At 37.7% G+C, this 20,377-nt stretch overlaps 1 protein-coding gene across 7 annotated transcripts in view; it reads right to left on the reverse strand.

Annotated features, from left to right (window-relative positions):
• LOC123464538 (ATP-binding cassette sub-family C member 4-like) overlaps window positions 1–20,377 on the reverse strand; it is a gene marked incomplete at its 5' end in the record, with an annotated part of 335,503 nt that overhangs the window by 220,440 nt on the left and 94,686 nt on the right. For 5 of the 7 annotated variants that reach the window (XM_045162462.1, XM_045162465.1, XM_045162466.1 and 2 more), the window contains 3 exon segments: window positions 4,975–5,080; window positions 5,520–5,692; window positions 18,073–18,162. In XM_045162462.1, the coding sequence (XP_045018397.1) occupies window positions 4,975–5,080; window positions 5,520–5,692; window positions 18,073–18,162 (369 nt within the window). 7 annotated transcript variants of the gene reach the window in all.

Below are 20,377 nucleotides of genomic sequence, written 5' to 3' on the forward strand. Positions count from 1 at the left end.
AGCTGAGAGAATTCTGCACCACCAAACCAGCTCTCCAACAAATACTAAAGGATATTCTCTAGACAGGAAACACAAAAATTGTGTATAAATTCGAACCCAAAACAATAAAGTAAATGGCAACGGGGTCATACTTATCAGTAATTACCTTAAACGTAAATGGGTTGAATGCCTCAACCAAAAGACAAAGACTGGCTGACTGGATACAAAAACAAGACCCCTACATATGTTGTCTACAAGAGACCCACCTCAAAACAGGGGACACATACAGACTGAAAGTGAAGGGCTGGAAAAAGATTTTCCATGCAAATAGGGACCAAAAGAAAGCAGGAGTAGCAATACTCATATCAGATAAAATAGACTTTAAAACAAAGACTGTGAAAAGAGACAAAGATGGTCACTACATAATGATCAAAGGATCAATCCAAGAAGAAGATATAACAATTATAAATATATATGCACCCAACACAGGAACACCGCAGTATGTAAGACAAATGCTAACAAGTATGAAAGGAGAAATTAACAATAACACAATAATAGTGGGAGACTTTAATACCCCACTCACACCTATGGATAGATCAACTAAACAGAAAATTAACAAGGAAACACAAACTTTAAACGATAAAATAGACCAGTTAGACCTAATTGATATCTATAGGACATTTCATCCCAAAACAATGAATTTCACCTTTTTCTCAAGTGCACATGGAACCTTCTCCAGGATAGATCACATCCTGGGCCATAAAGCTAGCCTTGGTAAATTCAAAAAAATAGAAATCATTCCAAGCAACTTTTCTGACCACAATGCAGTAAGATTAGATCTCAATTACAAGAGAAAAACTATTAAAAATTCCAACATATGGAGGCTGAACAACACGGTGCTGAATAACCAACAAATCACAGAAGAAATCAAAAAAGAAATCAAAATTTGCATAGAAACGAATGAAAATGAAAACACAACAACCCAAAACCTGTGGGACACAGTAAAAGTAGTCCTAAGGGGAAAGTTCATAGCAATACAGGCACACCTCAAGAAACAAGAAAAAAGACAAATAAATAACCTAACTCTACACCTAAAGCAACTAGAAATGGAAGAAATGAAGAACCCCAGGGTTAGTAGAAGGTAAGAAATCTTAAAACTTAGAGCAGAAATAAATGCAAAAGAAACAAAAGAGACCATAGCAAAAATCAACAAAACCAAAAGCTGGTTTTTTGAAAGGATAAATAAATTTGACAAACCATTAGCCAGACTCATCAAGAAACAAAGGGAGAAAAATCAAATGCATAAAATTAGAAATGAATATGGAGAGATCACAACAGACAACACAGAAATACAAAGGATCATAAGAGAGTACTATCAACAATTATATGCCAATAAAATGGACAACGTGGAAGAAATGGACAAATTCTTAGAAAAGTACAACTTTCCAAAACTCGACCAGGAAGAAATAGAAAATCTTAACACACCCATCACAAGCACGGAAATTGAAACTGTAATCAAAAATCTTCCAGCAAACAAAAGCCCAAGTCCAGATGGCTTCACAGCTGAATTCTACCAAAAATTTAGAGAAGAGCTAACACCTATCCTGCTCAAACTCTTCCAGAAAATTGCAGAGGACGGTAAACTTCCAAACTCATTCTATGAGGCCACCATCACCCTAATACCAAAACCTGACAAAAATCCCACAAAAAAAGAAAACTACAGGCCAATATCACTGCTGAACATAGAAGCAAAAATCCTTAACAAAATTCTAGCAATCAGAATCCAACAACACATTAAAAAGATCATACACCATGACCAAGTGGGCTTTATCCCAGGGATGCAAGGATTCTTCAATATCCGCAAATCAATCAATGTAATACACATTAACAAATTGAAAAATAAAAACCATATGATTATCTCAATAGATGCAGAGAAAGCCTTTGACAAAAGTCAACATCCATTTATGATAAAAACTCTCCAAAAAGCAGGAATAGAAGGAACATACCTCAACATAATAAAAGCTATGTATGAAAAACCCACAGCAAACATTATCCTCAATGGTGAAAAATTGAAAGCATTTCCTCTAAAGTCAGGAACAAGACAAGGGTGCCCACTTTCACCGTTACTATTCAACATAGTTTTGGAAGTTTTGGCCACAGCAATCAGAACAGAAAAAGAAATAAAAGGAATCCAAATTGGAAAAGAAAACGTAAAGCTCTCACTGTTTGTAGATGACATGATCCTCTACATAGAAAACCCTAAAGACTCCACCAGAAAATTACTAGAACTAATCAATGACTATAGTAAAGTTGCAGGATATAAAATCAACACACAGAAATCCCTTGCATTCCTATACACTAATAATGAGAAAACAGAAAGAGATATTAAGGAAACAATTCCATTCACCATTGCAATGGAAAGAATAAAATACATAGGAACATATCTACCTAAAGAAACTAAAGACCTATATATAGAAAACTATAAAACACTGGTGAAAGAAATCAAAGAGGACACTAACAGATGGAGAAATATACCATGTTCATGGATTGGAAGAATCAATATAGTGAAAATGAGTATACTACCCAAAGCAATCTATAGATTCAATGCAATCCCTATCAAGCTACCAACAGCATTCTTCACAGAGCTAGAACAAATAATTTCACAATTTGTATGGAAATACAAAAAACCTCGAATAGCCAAAGCGATCTTGAGAAAGAAGAATGGAACTGGAGAAATCTACCTACCTGACTTCAGGCTCTACTATAAAGCCACAGTTATCAAGACAGTATGGTACTGGCACGAAGACAGAAATATAGATCAATGGAACAAAATAGAAAGCCCAGAGATAAATCCACGCACATATGGACACCTTATCTTTGACAAAGGAGGCAAGAATATACAACGATTAAAGACAATCTCTTTAACAAGTGGTGCTGGGAAATCTGGTCAACCACTTGTAAAAGAATGAAACTAGAACACTTTCTAACACCATACACAAAAATAAACTCAAAATGGATTAAAGATCTAAACGTAAGACCAGAAACTATAAAACTCCTAGAGGAGAACATAGGCAAAACACTCTCTGACATACATCACAGCAGGATCCTCTATGACCCACCTCCCAGAATATTGGAAATAAAAGCAAAAATAAACAAATGGGACCTAATTAACCTTAAAAGCTTCTGCACATCAAAGGAAACTATTAGCAAGGTGAAAAGACAGCCTTCAGAATGGGAGAAAATAATAGCAAATGAAGCAACTGACAAACAACTCATCTCGAGAATATACAAGCAACTCCTACAGCTCAACTCCAGAAAAATAAATGACCCCATCAAAAAATGGGCCAAAGAACTAAATAGACATTTCTCCAAAGAAGACATACAGATGGCTAACAAACACATGAAAAGATGCTCAACATCACTCATTATCAGAGAAATGCAAATCAAAACCACTATGAGGTACCATTTCACACCAGTCAGAATGGCTGCGATCCAAAACTCTACAAGTAATAAATGCTGGAGAGGGTGTGGAGAAAAGGGAACCCTCTTACACTATTGGTGGGAATGCAAACTAGTACAGCCACTATGGAGAACAGTGTGGAGATTCCTTAAAAAACTGGAACTAGAACTGCCTTATGATCCAGCAATCCCACTGCTGGGCATACACACTGAGGAAACCAGAAGGGAAAGAGACACGAGTACCCCAATGTTCATCGCAGCACTGTTTATAATAGCCAGGACATGGAAGCAATCTAGATGCCCATCAGCAGATGAATGGATAAGAAAGCTGTGGTACATATCCACAATGGAGTATTACTCAGCCATTAAAAAGATTACATTTGAATCTGTTCTAATGAGGTGGATGAAACTGGAGCCTATTATACAGAGTGAAGTAAGCCAGAAAGAAAAACACCAATACAGTATACTAACGCATATCTATGGAATTTAGAAAGATGGTAACAATAACCCTGTGTACGAGACAGCAAAAGAGACACTGATGTATAGAACATAGTCTTATGGAACATATGATGTATATATATACATATAGATCTATGTATACATATGTATACATGTATACATACAGAACTATTTATACATATACATGTATACATATACATGTATACATATACATGTATACAACTATATATACATATACGTGTATACATATAGAACTATATATATGTGATGTATATATATACATGTATACAACTATATATACATATACGTGTATATAGAACTATATATACATATGATGTATATATATATATACATATAGAACATATGATGTATAGTCCATAGTCTATATATACATATATATATATGTATAGTCTATACTATATATATGTATAGTCTATATATACATATGATGTATATACATGTATACATGTATACATATAGAACTATATATACATATGATGTATACATATAGTACTATATATATATATGATGTATATATATACATATAGAACATATGATGTATAGTCTATAGTCTTATGGACTCTGTGAGAGAGGGAGAGGGTGGGAAGATTTGGGAGAATGGCTTTGAAACATGTAAAATATCATGTATGAAACGAGTTGACAGTCCAGGTTCGATGCACGATACTGGATGCTTGGGGCTGGTGCACTGGGACGACCCAGAGGGATGGAATGGGGAGGGAGGAGGGAGGAGGGTTCAGGATGGGGAACACATGTATCCCTGTGGCGGATTCATTTTGATATTTGGCAAAACTAATACAATTATGTAAAGTTTAAAAATAAAATAAAATTTTTTAAAAAAATGACAATTCAAATAAACTTTTAATATGAAAATATAAGATCATTGGATATATTATTTAATAGTGCATTCTAAAAGTATAGTTGAGTACTTGAGTAATTTTCAGGAATGAGAGAAAAAACTAAGAGAAAAATTAATGGACGTTCCTATCAAATTTTACATGGAAGGATACATTGAAAATTGAACATAAATGGAAACAGCTAAAATGGCAAGGGTCTTACCATTATCCTTTCACAGTCAATAACGGTGCTCAACCTGTGTGCAATGGTCAGCACAGTGCACTGGGCAAATCTCTCACGAATTCTTTTTTGTATGAACTCATCAGTTCTAGAAACAAAGAAGTTGATTTAGTTCAGTAAAGACAGGAAAAGCAGACTTAAGACTTAAAAATATTCCATAATATTTTTACAATGTTTTTAAAAATCAATACTTTAACATATACTCTTGTTCCTAAAAAACTAAGTATAAAAATCTACTTAGAAATTTAATATTTTTTATAAAATGATGGAAAATTAGTCTTCTCTCAAAATTGCTTGAAACTATCAGGAGGTGGATTTAGGAATTCAGCTCTCTTATTGTGCCTCAAAACAATATTAACACCATATAACATGTCTTTGTTTTTTCCTTTGTTTTCTGGGATTAATATTATCAACAGATATCCATGAGGCCAAGCGAGCACTTAGAAACATTTAGAAGATTTACTAAATGTTTTCCATTTACCACATTTACAAGTCAGTTCAAGATTTCCTGGGGCTCAGCTCCATACCTTGGATCCACGTGTGATGTTGCTTTGTCAATAATCAATATCTGATTCTTCCTGAGAAGAGCTCTGGCAAGGCACACCAGTTGTTTCTGACCAACACTCAAGTTCAATCCAGATTCTGCTAATTCGGTGTTCATTTTAGCAGGAAGACCTTCGATGGATTCTTTAAGTTGTACCTATGGATACAGAAAGAAGGACATTTTTCTAAGCAAACTGTTCCTGAAGTAGACAAGCCTCTTAGACATTAACTTTGACATCCTCAGGACTTCTTACGTATCTTACATGTACACCCAAGTGATGGGGAGAGCTCCTTCCAGTGAATGTTCACTGAGAAAGATGGTGGAGTCAACTCAGGACAGAAAGATTTCAGTGTCCCCCATTCCCACCACAGGACATCCACCAGAAACCTCACCTAGGGGTTAGTTACGGAAGTCTCACAAAAAGTGAAGCTATTTCTCCCAATGTGACTTAAACAGAAAAGTTAAAAGGATCTTTATGGTTGAGTCAAGTTTCCCAAAGTACATTTTGCATAGGAGTTGGTACACTAGAGAAAAACTTTCAAAAATTTTACAGAAAAACTGGTTCTCTGAAGATATAAGCTTATTGGCCCTTTATTATTTTCTAAAGTTTAATATATGCAAGTTCAAGCAATGACAAACTGCCCCTTATACATTAGTAATCCTGGAACCCATTCTGATGATGTTTCTTTCCCAAGTTTAATCCTATAAATAGTGGACCAAACAAGTGCATTTTCTTCAGTGTCATAAATGCATTGTAGTGAATGTAAACACATGAAAAATAAAACATAACATCTTATTTCCCAAAGCATATGGATACAGGTTATTGTCATCCAGTCGCTGAGTTGTGCCCAACACTTTGCAACCCCATGGACAGCAGCACACCAGTGTTCCCAGTCCTTCACTATTGCTTGGAGTTTGCTCAAACTCAGGTCCATTAAGTTGGTGATGCCATCCACCCATCTTGTCTTCTTTTGTACCCTTATCCACCTGCCTTCCATCTTTCCCAGCATCAGGGTCTTTTTCAATGAGTTGGCTCCTCACATCAGGTGGCCAAAGTATTGGAGCTTCAGCTTCATCATCAGTCCATCCAAGGAAAATTCAGGATTGATTTCCTTTAGGATTGACTGGTTTGATCTCCTTGCTGTCCAAGGGACTCTCAACAATTTTCTCCAGAACCACAGTTCAAAAGCATCAGTTCTTCAATACTCGGCCTTCTTTATGGTCCAACCCTCACACTGGTACATGACTACTGGGAAAACCTTAGGTTTAACTACATGGACTTTGTCGGTAAACTGATGTCTCTGCTTTTTAATATTCTGTCTAGGTTTCTTGAAACTCCTCTTCCCAGGAGCAAGCATCTTTTAATTTCATGGCTGCAGTCACCATCTGCAGTGATTTTGGAAATAAAGTCTGTCATTGTTTCCACTGTTTCCCCATCTACTGCAATGCAGTGATGAGACAGGATGGCATGATCTTAGTTTCTTGAATGTTGAGTTTTAAGCCAGCTTTTTCACACTCTTCTTTCACTTTTATCAAGAGGCTCTTTAGTCCTCTTCACTGTCTATGATTAGGGTGGTATCAGATGCATATCTGAGGTTACTGATATTTCTCCCAGAAATCTTGATGCCAGCTTGTGCTTCATCCAGCCCGGCATTTTCATGATGTACTCTGCATATAAGTCAAATAAGCAAGGTGACAACATATAGCCTTGACATACTCCTTTCCCAATTTGGAACCAGTCCAAATTGTTGCTTTGGAACAAGTGTTCCATGTCCGGTTCTAACTGTTGCTTCTGGACCAGCATATAGGTTTCACAGGAGGCAGGTAAGGTGGTCTGGTATTCCTATCTCTTTAAGAATTTTCCAGTTTGTTGTGATCCACACAGTGAAAGGCTTTAGTGAAGTCAATGAAGTAGATTTTTTTTTTATGGAATTCTGTTGCTTTTTTGATGACCCAATGGATGTTGACAATTTGATCTCTGGTTCCTCTGGCTTTTCTAAATACAGTTTGTACATTTGGAAGTTCTTGCTTCATGTACTGTTGAAGCCTAGCGTGAAGGATTTTGAGCATTGCTTTGCTAGCATGTGAAATTAGTGCAATTGTGTGGTAATTTAAACATTCTTTGGCACTGCCCTTCTTTAGGATGGAAATGAAGACTGACTTTTTTCCAGTCCTGTGGCACTGCTGAGTCTTCCAAATTTGCTGGCATATGAGTGCAACACTTTCACGGCATCATCTTTTAGGATTTGAGATAGATCAGCTAGAATTCTGTCACCACTAGCTTTCTTCATCATGATGCTTTCTAAAGCCAACTTGACTTTGTGTTCCAGGATGTCTGTCTTTAAGTGAGTGATCACATCATTGTAGCTATTTGGGTCATTAAGATCTTTTTTAAAAATAGTTCTTCCGTGTATTCTTGCCACCACTTCTTAATCTCTTCTGCTTCTGTTAGGTCCATATTGTTTCTGTCCTTTATTGTGCCCATCCTTGCAGGAAATGTTCTCTTGGTATTGCTAGTTTTATTGAAGAAATCTCTGGTCTTTCCTTTTCTATTGTTTTCCTCTATTTCTTTGCATTGATCACTTAGAAAGGCTGTCTTATGTCTCTGTGTTATTCTTTGGAACTCTGTATTGACATGGGTATATCTTTCCTTTTCTCCTTTGCCTTTAGCTTCTCTTCTTTTCTCAGCTATTTGTAAGGCCTTCTCAGACAACCATTTTGCCTTGTTGCATTTCTTTTTCTTGGGGATAGTTTTGTTCACCACTTCCTGTAGAATGTTACAAACGTCTGTCCATAGATCTTCAGGTACTTCAGAACTAATCCCTTGAATCTACTTGTCACTTCCACTGTATAATTTGTAAGGGATTTGTTTTAGGTCATGTCAGAATTGCCTTGTGGTTTCCCCTTACTTTCTTCAATTTATGCCTGAGTTTTGTAACAAGGAGTTCATGATCTGAGCCATAGTCAGCTGCCATCTTGTTTTTGCTGACTATATAGAGCTTTTCCATCTTTGGCTGCAATGAATATAATCAATCTGATTTCAGTATTGACCATCTGGTGATGTCCATGTGTAGAGTTGTCTCTTGTGTTGTTGGAAGAGGGTGTTTGCTATGACCAGAACGTTCTCTTGACAAAACTCTGTTAGCCTTTGTCCTGCTTCATTTTGTACTCCACAAGGCCAAACTTGCCTGTTACTCCAGGTATCTCTTGACTTCCTACTTTCACATTTCAGTTCCCTATGATTAAGAAGACATCTTTTTTGGTTTTAGTTCTAGAAAGTCTTCTAGCTCTTCATTGAACTGTTCAACTTCAGCTTTTGTAGCATTAGTGGTTGGGGCATAGACTTGGATTACTGTGATACTGAATGGTTTCCCTTGGAAATGAACTGAGATCACTCTGTCATTTTTGAGATTGCACCAAAGTACCGCATTTTAGACTTTTGTTCACTATTTTTTTCCCAGCCAAACAAAAATAAATTGGAGACTTGAAGCCAGGCAGCCTGGGCATAAGTCTTGCCAGGCTGTGCCAACTGGGCAAGTTCCTGAACCTACTCTATCTTATCTTCCTAAACTCTAAGTAAGACTATAATATCATAATTATAAAGGTGTGTACCTCTTAAGATTGTTAAGAATATTAAATGTGTCAGTGCATGTAGAATTTGTAACAGATCAATAGATATTGCCCGTTATTAATAATGCTATCAGCTCACCCTTCCTCAAGTTCTGCTTCACTTTTCTCCTTTGCATGTATCAGCGCTGAGATTTTGTTACATATGTACATTTTGTTACATATGATTGGCTTGATTTTCAACTTCTCCAGGAGAATTTCAGCTCCAGAAGGACAGACATTTTATCTCTTGATGATTGTGACAGCCTCAGAATCGGCAGCATTGCCTAACAAGCTCTTAGTAGATATTTGTTGGCTGGATGAAGGTGGGCTTCCCTGGTGGCTCAGTGGTAAAGAATCCACCTGACAAACAGGAGACTTGGGTTCCATCCTGGGTGAGATCCCCTGGCTAAGGAAATAGCAATCCACTCCAGTATTCTAACACTGTTTCCTTAGTAAGTATAATTGTAAAAAGGATATATTCTTATAACAATTAACTGACTCCAAGATATCATATCACACTTTAAACAAAGGAAAGCACTGAAAAAGTTATAATTTAAGGCAAATAGAACAAATAATAACTATTCAAACTATACATCTCTGTATAGAATACTTCAGATTATTTTTGAACTTGGGAAAATAATAGAATAGAGCAGAACTGAAAAATAATAAACTGGACTCATAAGGCACCCTGTCTCCATCATTGCTATGTGCACTCTGTGTAGTAGGTGCTGACGCCCCTCACATGAGGTGAACACAGATGTCAGGTGCTTTCCAAATTTTGTGGAACTTTATTACTTTTCAAAGAGAAAATCTGGTGTGGGCCAGAAGGAGACACTGAAATGCAATCAACAGATGGGGAAGAGCTTTTACTAGAGCAGGGCCAGCAGTACAGGAATTTCACCGAACACAAGGCCCAGGGAAATGGACATGTGACCTGTTGCCACCGCAAGGACTGAACCACGTGATTCCTGATGCATCGGCTGCTGATGCCCAGATTTCTGTATCTCGGTTTCCTGTGTGATGTGACACACTTGTGTCCTAACAGAGACACTATCAATGTCAGACATTTAACCACACAATTTCTTCCCAGTTTTGACAGGACATTTTTGTTATTGTTTAGTTGCTAAGTTGTGAAACTTATGGACTGTAGCCCACCAGGTTCCTTTGTCCATGGGATTTCCCAGGCAATAATATTGGAGCAGGTTACCATTTCCTCTTCTAGGTAATTCTCTCAACTCAGGGATCAATCCCACTTCTCCCCCATTACAGGCAGACTCTTTATCACTGAGGAACTGGGGAAGCCCCCATACTCTACCCTTAATTCCAAATCCCAGTATCTGAGGTGTTTTGTTTTTGCTTTTTAACAGAAGCAACACATCAATGATTCATTCCCAGAGTTTTATCTACTATGAAGTTTTAACCTCTGAGTGATAAAGTGCTTCATCTTCAGGCACTATTCATGTTATATTTTTAGAGCTGCCTTTGCTTTTTAGCACCCCAATAGCACTAATTTCTGATGAAATTTATCATTTTACAGTAAGTTGGCAAGTTTTCAGTACATTAAAAATGTATTTTCAGCATATTTAGAAAAATAAACAAAATTAGACAGGCAGCATCCATAGGACTGTCTTCCTTCTGAATGCCCATCTCTGCCAAGGAAGAAGGAGGAAAGAGAACTAGAGGACATTAAAAAAATTTTAAGCCATATTTTCCTTTTAACTGAAGTTCATAAAGAGGAAAACATAGTGGTTCTCTCCTACTCATTCTCAGGTTAACTCTGTGAGTTTGGGTTCATATATCCAGTTAGGCATCATACACAAATTAATAACTAGGGTTTTTGGTTCACTTAAAAACTGACTTCATTGATTTAGTGATACCTCTTGATGAGGGTGAAGGAGGAGAGTGAAAAAGTTGGCTTAAAATTCAACATTAATAAAACTAAGATCACGGCATTCAGTCCCATCATTTCATGGCAAACAGAAGGGGAAAAGATAGAAGCAGTGACAGATTTCCTTTTCTTGGACTCTAAATTCAGTGCAGATGGTAACTGTAGCCTTGAAATTAGAAGACGATTTCTTCTTGGCAGGAAAGCTATGACAAAACTACACAGTGTGTTAAAAAGCAAAGATATCACTTTGCTGACAAAGGTCCATATAATCAAACCTATGGTCTTTCCAATAGTCATCTACAGATGCAAGAGCTGGACAATAGAGCACTGAAGAATCGATTCGATTATGGACTGTTCCATCTCTGGGTTGAGGAGATCCCCTGGAGAAGGTGATGGCTATCCATTCCAGTATTCAGGCCTGGAGAATTCCATGGACTGTATAGTCCTTGGGTGCAATCTATAGCACTTGGATGCAATCTCAAAAACGACAGAATGATCTCTGTTCATTTCCAAGGCAAACCATTCAATATCGCAGTAATCCAAGTCTATGCCCCAACCAGTAACGCTGAAGAAGCTGAAGTTAAACGGTTCTATGAAGACCTACAAGACCTTTTAGAACTAACACCCCAAAAAGATGTCCTTTTCATTATAGGGGACTGGAATGCAAAAGTAGGAAGTCAAGAAACACCTGGAGTAACAGGCAAATTTGGCCTTGGAATACGGAATGAAGCAGGGCAAAGGCTAATAGAGTTTTGCCAAGAGAACACACTGGTCATAGCAAACACCTTCTTCCAACAACACAAGAGAAGACTCTACACATGGATATCACCAGATGGTCAACACTGAAATCAGACTGATTATATTCTTTGTAGTCGAAGAGGGAGAAGTTCTATACAGTCAGAAAAAAAAAAAAAGATCAGGAGCTGACTGTGGCTCAGATCATGAACTCCTTAATGGCAAATTCAGACTTAAATTGAAGAAAGTAGAGAAAATCACTAGACCATTCAAGTATGACCTAAATCAAATTCCTTATGAGTATACAGTGGAAGTGAGAAATAGATTTAAGGGACTAGATATGATAGAATGCCTGATGAAGTATGGACGGAGGTTTGTGACACTGTACAGGAGACAGGACCTGTCTCCATCAAGACCATCCCCATGGAAAAGAAATGAAAAAAAGCAAAATGGCTGTCTGGGGAGGCCTTACAAATAGCTGTGAAAAGAAGAGAAGTGAAAAACAAAGGACAAAAGGAAAGATATAAGCATCTGAATGCAGAGTTTCAAAGAATAGCAAGGAGAGATAAGAAAGCCCTCCTCAGTGATCAATGCAAAGAAATAGAGGAAAACAACAGAATGGGAAAGACTAGAGATCTCTTCAAGAAAATTAGAGATACCAAGGGAACATTTCATGCAAAGATGGGCTTGATAAAGGACAGAAATGGTATGGACCTAAAGAAGCAGAAGATATTAAGAAGAGGTGGCAAAAATACACAGAAGGACTGAACAAAAAAGATCTTCATGACCAAGATAATCACGATGGTGTGATCACTCACCTAGAGCCAGACATCCTGGTATGTGAAGTCAAGTGGGCCTTAGAAAGCATCACTACGAACAAAGCTAGTGGAGGTGTTGGAATTCCAGTTGAGCTATTTCAAATCCTGAAAGATGATGCTGTGAAAGTGCTGCACTCAATATGCCAGCAGATTTGGAAAACTCAGCAGTGGCCACAGGACTGGAAAAGGTCAGTTTTCATTCCAATCCCAAAGAAAGGCAATGCCAAAGAATGCTCAAACTACCTCACAATTGTACTCATCTACACGCTAGTAAAGTAATGCTCAAAATTCTCCAAGCCAGGTTTCAGCAGTAAGTGAACCGTGAACTTCCAGATGTTCAAGCTGGTTTTAGAAAGGGCAGAGGAACCAGAGATCAAATTCTGAACATCTGCTGGATCATGGAAAAAGCAAGAGTGTTCCAGAAAAACATCTATTTCTGTTTATTGACTATGCCAAAGCCTTTGACTGTGTGGATCACATTAATAAACTGTGGAAAATTCTGAAAGAGATGGGAATACCAGACCACCTGACCTGCCTTTTGAGAAACATATATGCAGGTCAGGAAGGAAGAGTTAGAACTGGACATGGAAAAATAGACTGATTCCATACAGGGAAAGGAGTACATCAAGAATGTATATTGTCAGCCCACTTAATTAACTTACATGCAGAGTACATCACGTGAAACGCTGGGCTGGAAGAAGCACAAGCTGAAATCACGATTGCTGTGAGAAATATCAATAACCTCGGATATGCAGATGACACCACCCTTATGGCAGAAAGTGAAGAGGAACTCAAAAGCCTCTTGATGAAAGTGAAAGAGGAGAGTGAAAAAGTTGGCTTAAAGCTCAACATTCAGAAAACGAAGATCATGGCATCTGGTCCCATCACTTCATGGGAAATAGATGGGGAAACAGTAGAAACAGTGTCAGGCTTTATTTTTTGGGGCTCCAAAATCACTGCAGATGGTGACTGCAGCCGTGAAATTAAAAGACGCTTACTCCTTGGAAGGAAAGTTATGACCAACCTAGATAGCATATTCAAAAGCAGAGACATTACTTTGCCAACAAAGGTCTGTCTAATCAAGGCTATGGTTTTTCCTGTGGTCATGTATGGATGTGAGAGTTGGACTGTGCAGAAGGCTGAGCGCAGAAGAATTGATGGTTTTGAACTGTGGTGTTGGAGAAGACTCTTGCAAGTCCCTTGGACTGCAAGGAGATCTAACCAGTCCATTCTAAAGAATATCAGTCCTGGGTGTTCTTTGGAAGGAATGATGCTAAAGCTGAAACTCCAGTACTTTGGCCACCTCATGTGAACAGACTCATTGGAAAAGACTCTGATGCTGGGAGGGATTGGGGGCAGGAGGGGAAAGGGACAACAGAGGATGTGATGCCTGGACAGCATCACTGACTCTATGGACATGAGTTTGGGTGAACTCCGGGAGTTGGTGATGGACAGGGAGGCCTGGCATGCTGAAATTCAGTGCTGCAATTCATGGGGTTGCAAAGAGTCAGACACGACTGAATGACTGAACTGAACTGAGCTGAAGAATTTATGCTTTTGAACTGTGGTACTGGAGAACACTATTCATAGTCCCTTGGAAAACAAGGAGATCAAACTAGTCAGTCTTAAAGGAAATCAACCCTGAATATTCTCTGGAAAGACTGATGCTGAAGCTGAAGTTCCAATATTTTGGCCACCTGATGCAAACAGTTGACTCTTTGGAAAAGACTCTGATGCTGGGAAACATTGAAGGCAGAAGGAGAAGAGGGATCAGACGATCAAATGCCTGGATGGCATCATCGACTCAATGGACATGAACTTGGGCAAATTCCAGGAGGTGGTGAGGGACAGGAAAGCCTGGCATGCTGTAGTCCATGAGGTCACAAAGAGTTAAAGTTGACTTAGCAACTGAACAACAATAACTTAGAATGATAAATCACCCCTTTATCCAGATCCTCTAGGAATTATTTCTTTATCACATTTGTATGTTTTTCAATGAATGATTTGGTAAGGTTTCTTTTAAAATAGTCATAAGGAATCAATTCCTAGAGAAGCATAATAATGGGATGATTTCTTTAAGTGATATTACCAAAATTAACAGGGTTAATTCCAGAAGCAATACATAGAAACCACACACTTCACTTCGTGAAATAAACTCACATTTTTTTTTTTATAGAAAGTTCCAAATGTAGTTTAAATAGAAGTAGATCTTAGTATTATCTACTACTTCAGCATTTTTATAATTTAGATTGCCTCTCTGTCCATGGAACAATGTGTTCTAAAATTCTAGAGTAATGCTACCTGTGAATCTGTGAAAAAAGGTCTCAATCTAGGAAACAAATAGAAAAATAATTTACCAGTACTTCCTGTTTTTTCTTTTTTAAGATGTGTCCCAATTTCACCATTAAATTTGTCCTATGAATTAAAGAATAATGGATCATCCTTTTGTTCTTTGCGTTTTATGGTTAAATGCTCTACACACCTCTTCTCTTGTAGAATTTTACTGCAAAAGTGTTGGGAGCCGCGTTCGGCATTACTGACAAAATGGAGGCATGGCCCCAACCCCCTCACCTTGTCCTGTAGGCACGGACCTGGGAGGAAGGGGTTGGGCCTTGTGATTCTGACTTGTCTTTTCCTCTCCTTGGCTGAGTTGACTGAAAAGGAATATTAAGCTTCTTATTGTTCTTGAGAGGAGCATGAGAAGGCACAAAGCCTTCTGCAGTTGTGCTCAGAGAATAATTCATAAAGTTAATCACTGAAATTTGTTCAAGGACTTGTACAAAAGAGTATTCCAGGATGAGCACATAGGCCACAGCTTGAGGCCATGGGAGCAATTGCTATCTGTAGCCTATTTGTGAGGAAAATGTTTATGGCAAAGGAGTTTACTGAATTTAGGGCTTAGTAATAATTAAAATAGAAGTTAAAGATTTAAGAAATGTTGTAATAGCATATTTTATTATAGTTTATAGAGGTTAGGAATTTTAGAGATACTGATAGAAGTCTTTTTAAGAGATAGTGAGCTCAGGATGTTAGGGGCAAACAGGATTTAGAAAGATAAGAAATAAACTGAGGAATGTAGCATGAGTTACAATGTAATCACAAGTTAACTATAGGACACATAAGAGGAAGTAGATAATAGATGGTAAAGCTTATTCTGAGAGAATCGCTGAAGCAGGAACTGTGTTTGAAGGGCAACAATGATTTATGGAGATAACAAATCTGGGTGAGGGGAAATAGAAAATGTCAAACCTCCAACCTAATGCTTTTGTAAAAGCACAAAAGAGAATTATAAGCTTGAAATAAATACACAGTCCAAGAAAATTGAGAGGCTGCACCATTTCTTGCTGACACCGCTCACCCCTTCAGGTTGAATCCCTGGTTGCTGGAGCTGGACTCTGGCATAAAAGACTCACAAACTTAAATGAAATCAGTGGTGCACTGTTTTTCAGGCAGGAGAAGGTGAAGCAATCGACCCAATTTAAGAAAACAAAATCCACATGCTGCTGAAAAGCAGGGTGGGTGTATAAAGACTCAGTGGCAACATCCTTCAGAAACCAGAATTACTGGATGAAAATTGTATGACCTCCAAATCTGTCTGCTCACAGTCAAGAATCATCTGCATATTACAGATTTCAGAGCTTCCCTGGAAGGGTGACACTAAATGACAAACACACCAATTCAAACCAACATGAACAATAAATCTCTCAGATTTGTGTAACAACAACAACAACAAAGATTAAAAAAATATATATGCCACACTTCTCTGAAATGAAAAGATCAATCAAACACTTAGTAGTTATTTAGGTAGAGTGTTTTCCCTGTGTTGTCCTCTAAGAGTGTCATAGTATCTGGCCTTCCATTTAGATTTTCAATCTACTTTGAGTTTAATTTTGTATATGGTATCAGGGAGTGTTCTAATTTTATTCTTTTACACAGAGCTGTCCAGTTTTCCTACACCACTTACTGAAGAGACTGCCTTTTCTCCATTGTATATGCTTACTTCCTTTGTCATAGGTTAGGTGACCACAGGTATGTGAGTTCATCTCTGAGCTTTCCATCTTGTTCCATTGATCTATATTTCTGTTTTTGTGCCAGTGCCATACCACCTTGATTACTCTAGCTCTGTATTAAACTAGTGAAAAAGTTCATTTAAGTTTTTCCATCAAATCTTATGTAACAAACGTTTTGGTCAACTCAATAATATATTCTGAAGTCAGGGAACCTAATTTCTCCAGCTTCATTTTTATTTCTTAAGACTGCTTTGGCTACTTGGGATCTTTTGTGTTTCCATTAAAACTGTAAAAATTTTTGGCTCTAATTCTATGATAAATGCCACTAGTAGTTTGACAGGGATTGTATTGAATCTGTAGATTCTTTGGGTGTATAGTCATCTTCACAATATTGTTTCTTCCAATCCAAGAACATGGTATATCCCTCCATCTGTTTTGTGCCATCTTCGATTTCTTTTGTTAGTATCTTGTAGTTTTATGAGCACAAGTCTTTTGTCTCCTTAGATAGGTTTATTCCTAGGTATTTTATTCTTTTTGTTGCAATGGTAAATGAGATTGTTTTCTTAATTCCTCTTTCTGATCTTTCATTGTTAATGTATAGGAATGCTCATTCTTACTTTTTAAAAGCAAAAGACTATGTATGGAAAAACCACTGCAATATAGTAAAGTAATTAGCCTCCAATTAAATAAATTACAAAAAAGAAGTCTAGGGTTTCTGCCATCAGTAGAACTGATTTGTAAAAGGAATGCAAAATCACAAAATAGTCTGTATTAAAATACAAACTGACAGCAACAGTCAAATTTTCTTTTCATGCAAGGGTTAAGAAATTCAAAGAAACGGAACAAGGGAAAACATGACACAAATAACAGAAAATTCTCTGGAAATGAAGCTCCCATAGAAAAGCTGAGCAGATGTTCCAGGGTTCTGTTATCTGCATTCATGCTACAGCATTAAAATGACATAATTTCCAATAAATAATCATCATTAATTCTGACTATATAATTTACCTTTATAAACACTTTCCTATGAAACTCCTACATTTTATTAGTATGATCTTGTTTATATCTTTTAGTTTTAATAAGGAAAAACTACTATTGTCTCCACTTAGGAGATGTTTCCTAAGACCAGAGGAATAAAACGAATATTGGAGTGTAATGGAGTAATTAATTCACTACGTCACTAGTAGAATTTGATCCCACAGTTTTAACATCTAATTGAGTACTCTGCTAAGGACAAGATACTGTGTCTATTTGTTCAGGGTTCTAGGAAAATAGCTAAAATGAAAACATGTCACATTATATTGTTGATTTTCATCATCAATACACACATTTTTAAGTGCACCCATGTCATCAGTGTTTTCTATTACCGAAGTCAGTGAAACTGACACGCTCCCCTTAATTATCCGCAATGCTCTAAATGTAAACACACATATACAGATGCTAACAAGTTAATTACAGTTACTATTAATAAATTACCTTTTCCAAGGCATTCCACAGTTCGTTATCTGTATGCTCATTAAAGGGATCCAGATTTTCCCTCATTGTTCCAGTGAATAAAACAGGTTCCTAAATATGCCAAAACAGTGAGTGTTATTACCTTAACCTCTTTTTATTTTATTCTAATGTGTACAGACTGTCAAAATTAAAATACAAAAACATCTAAATTCATTAATTATTAATAATAAAGTTGCAAATGTATGTTTGCAAAACAGTATCTCTAAAATAATTTTCCATTGTACCAAGTATGCTACAAAATATCTTCTGAACTACTGAACACTAACAGAATAAAGTGTTGAAGAAGTTTTTTTCATCTTAAGGAAAAAACTGAAGACAAAGGAAGACTTGATAAAAAAAAAAAAAATCACACACCCTGGTAATAAATATCTGTTTAAACACTCACACAAACTGAGGAAATAATTACACAACAAACTTAACATCAAGATCTACATAAATTAACTGTCAATCCTGGTGTGACTGGGAAATACCAACAGCATGATTAGTAGAGGTTTGTGCCTCAAAGCAAACCATTAAATATTTACACATTAGCACCAAAGACTAAAGTAGGCTATTTTCTCCATTGGTCAGACTGTCTTCTAGGATCTGGAATCTCTCCACATGTGTGAAATGAACATCCCCACATGTACAAGGGGAACGTCAGCTCCTGGGGTCTGCAGCACCAATGTCCATGGAGAGATCACCTCTGATTTTGGCATCAGTTGGCCCCCATGTTCTCTCACATGTGTGTTAGGCTGGCCTGCCTCACAGAACTTCATTATTAACTGCAAGGACAGGAGGACCTGAAACCCACTGTGACCTGTGTCATGATGCTATGCTATGCTGTGCTAAGTCACTTCAGTCGTGTCCGACTCTGTGCGATCCCATAGAGGGCAGCCCACCAGGCTCCTCCATCCCTGGGATTCTCCAGGCAAGAACACTGGAGTGGGTTGCCATTTCCTTCTCCAATGCATGAAAGTGAAAAATGAAAGTGAAGTCGCTCAGTCGTGTCAGACTCTTCACGACCCCATGGACTGCAGCCTACCAGGCTCCTCCATCCATGGGATTTTCCAGGCAAGAGTACCAGAGTGGGGTGCCATTGCCCTCTCTGCTGTCATGATATTTTAATTTAAATAGTTCTTCCTATTCCTCTGCTTCAGGAGGAGCCACAAGTAAATTAATCTGGGAATATATGTCTCTTCTTGCCTCAATAGAGAATCCCATACATAAGCTAATGTAGGCCGTTTACATTTTCTTCTGGAAGGCTCAGTAAGCCAGGTCATAAGAATATGCGCAGAAGAGAAGAGCCCAATTGGCTCCTTTCAGTGAAGGGGGCAGGACAAGGGGAGGCACATGTGTGGGAACAAGAGGAGACCTGAGTCTTCCACAAGTGCCCAGAACTGCTCAGAATCCCCACATTCAAATCCCACCTGGCCTTGGGGCTGGACTTTTCTCCTCACTTCACAAAAGCCCAAGAGGAAAGATGAAGAAGACAGACATTTCTTTTCCCTAATCATGAGGAAGAATGATACTCAGGAAGCCTTCCAATCCTTCCTTCAATATGGTCTCAGTTTTAAGTCTAGTGAGAGAGAAATGAATACAGAAAACTCAGGGTATGCCACCAAAAAAAAAGACATACGCCTGAGCAAAATCCACAATTAAAAAGACATTATAAAGGGAGATTTAATTGCACAAAGTTGATTAAGTGGCCAATATGCTTCCAAAGCACTGAAAATCACTACTCATACAATATTTCAGAATGAGTACTTGTTGGGAGCTGCATTAGGCATTGCTAACAAAATGGAGGCATGGCCCCAACCCCCTCTCCTCATCCTTCAGGCATGGTCCTGGGATGAAGGAGTTAGGTCCTGTGATTCTGATTTGTTTTTTCCTTTCTTCGGTTGACTTGGCTGGAAAGAATGTTAAGGTGGTTATTGTTCTTGAGAGGAGTGTGAGAAGGCACAAAGCCTTCTGCAGTTGTGCCCAGAGAATAATCCATAAAGTTAACCACTGACATTTGTTCAAGGACCTTTACAAAGAGCATTCCAGAATGAGCACGTAGGCCACAGCTTGAGGCCATGGGAAGGATTATAATCTGAGATCTGTTTGTGAGGGAAATGTTTATGGCAAAGGAAGTTTGCTGAGTTTAGGGTTTAAGAATAGTTAAGAATAGTTAGAAGCTAAAAGTTTAGAAATGTTGTAGTGTTAGCATATTTTACTATAGCTTGTAGGGATTAGGAATTTTAGAGATATTAATAACTAGAAGCTTTTATAGGAGATAGTGAGC

Source organism: Bubalus bubalis, chromosome 13 (genome assembly GCF_019923935.1).
Source record: "Bubalus bubalis isolate 160015118507 breed Murrah chromosome 13, NDDB_SH_1, whole genome shotgun sequence".
Lineage (NCBI taxonomy): Eukaryota > Metazoa > Chordata > Mammalia > Artiodactyla > Bovidae > Bubalus > Bubalus bubalis.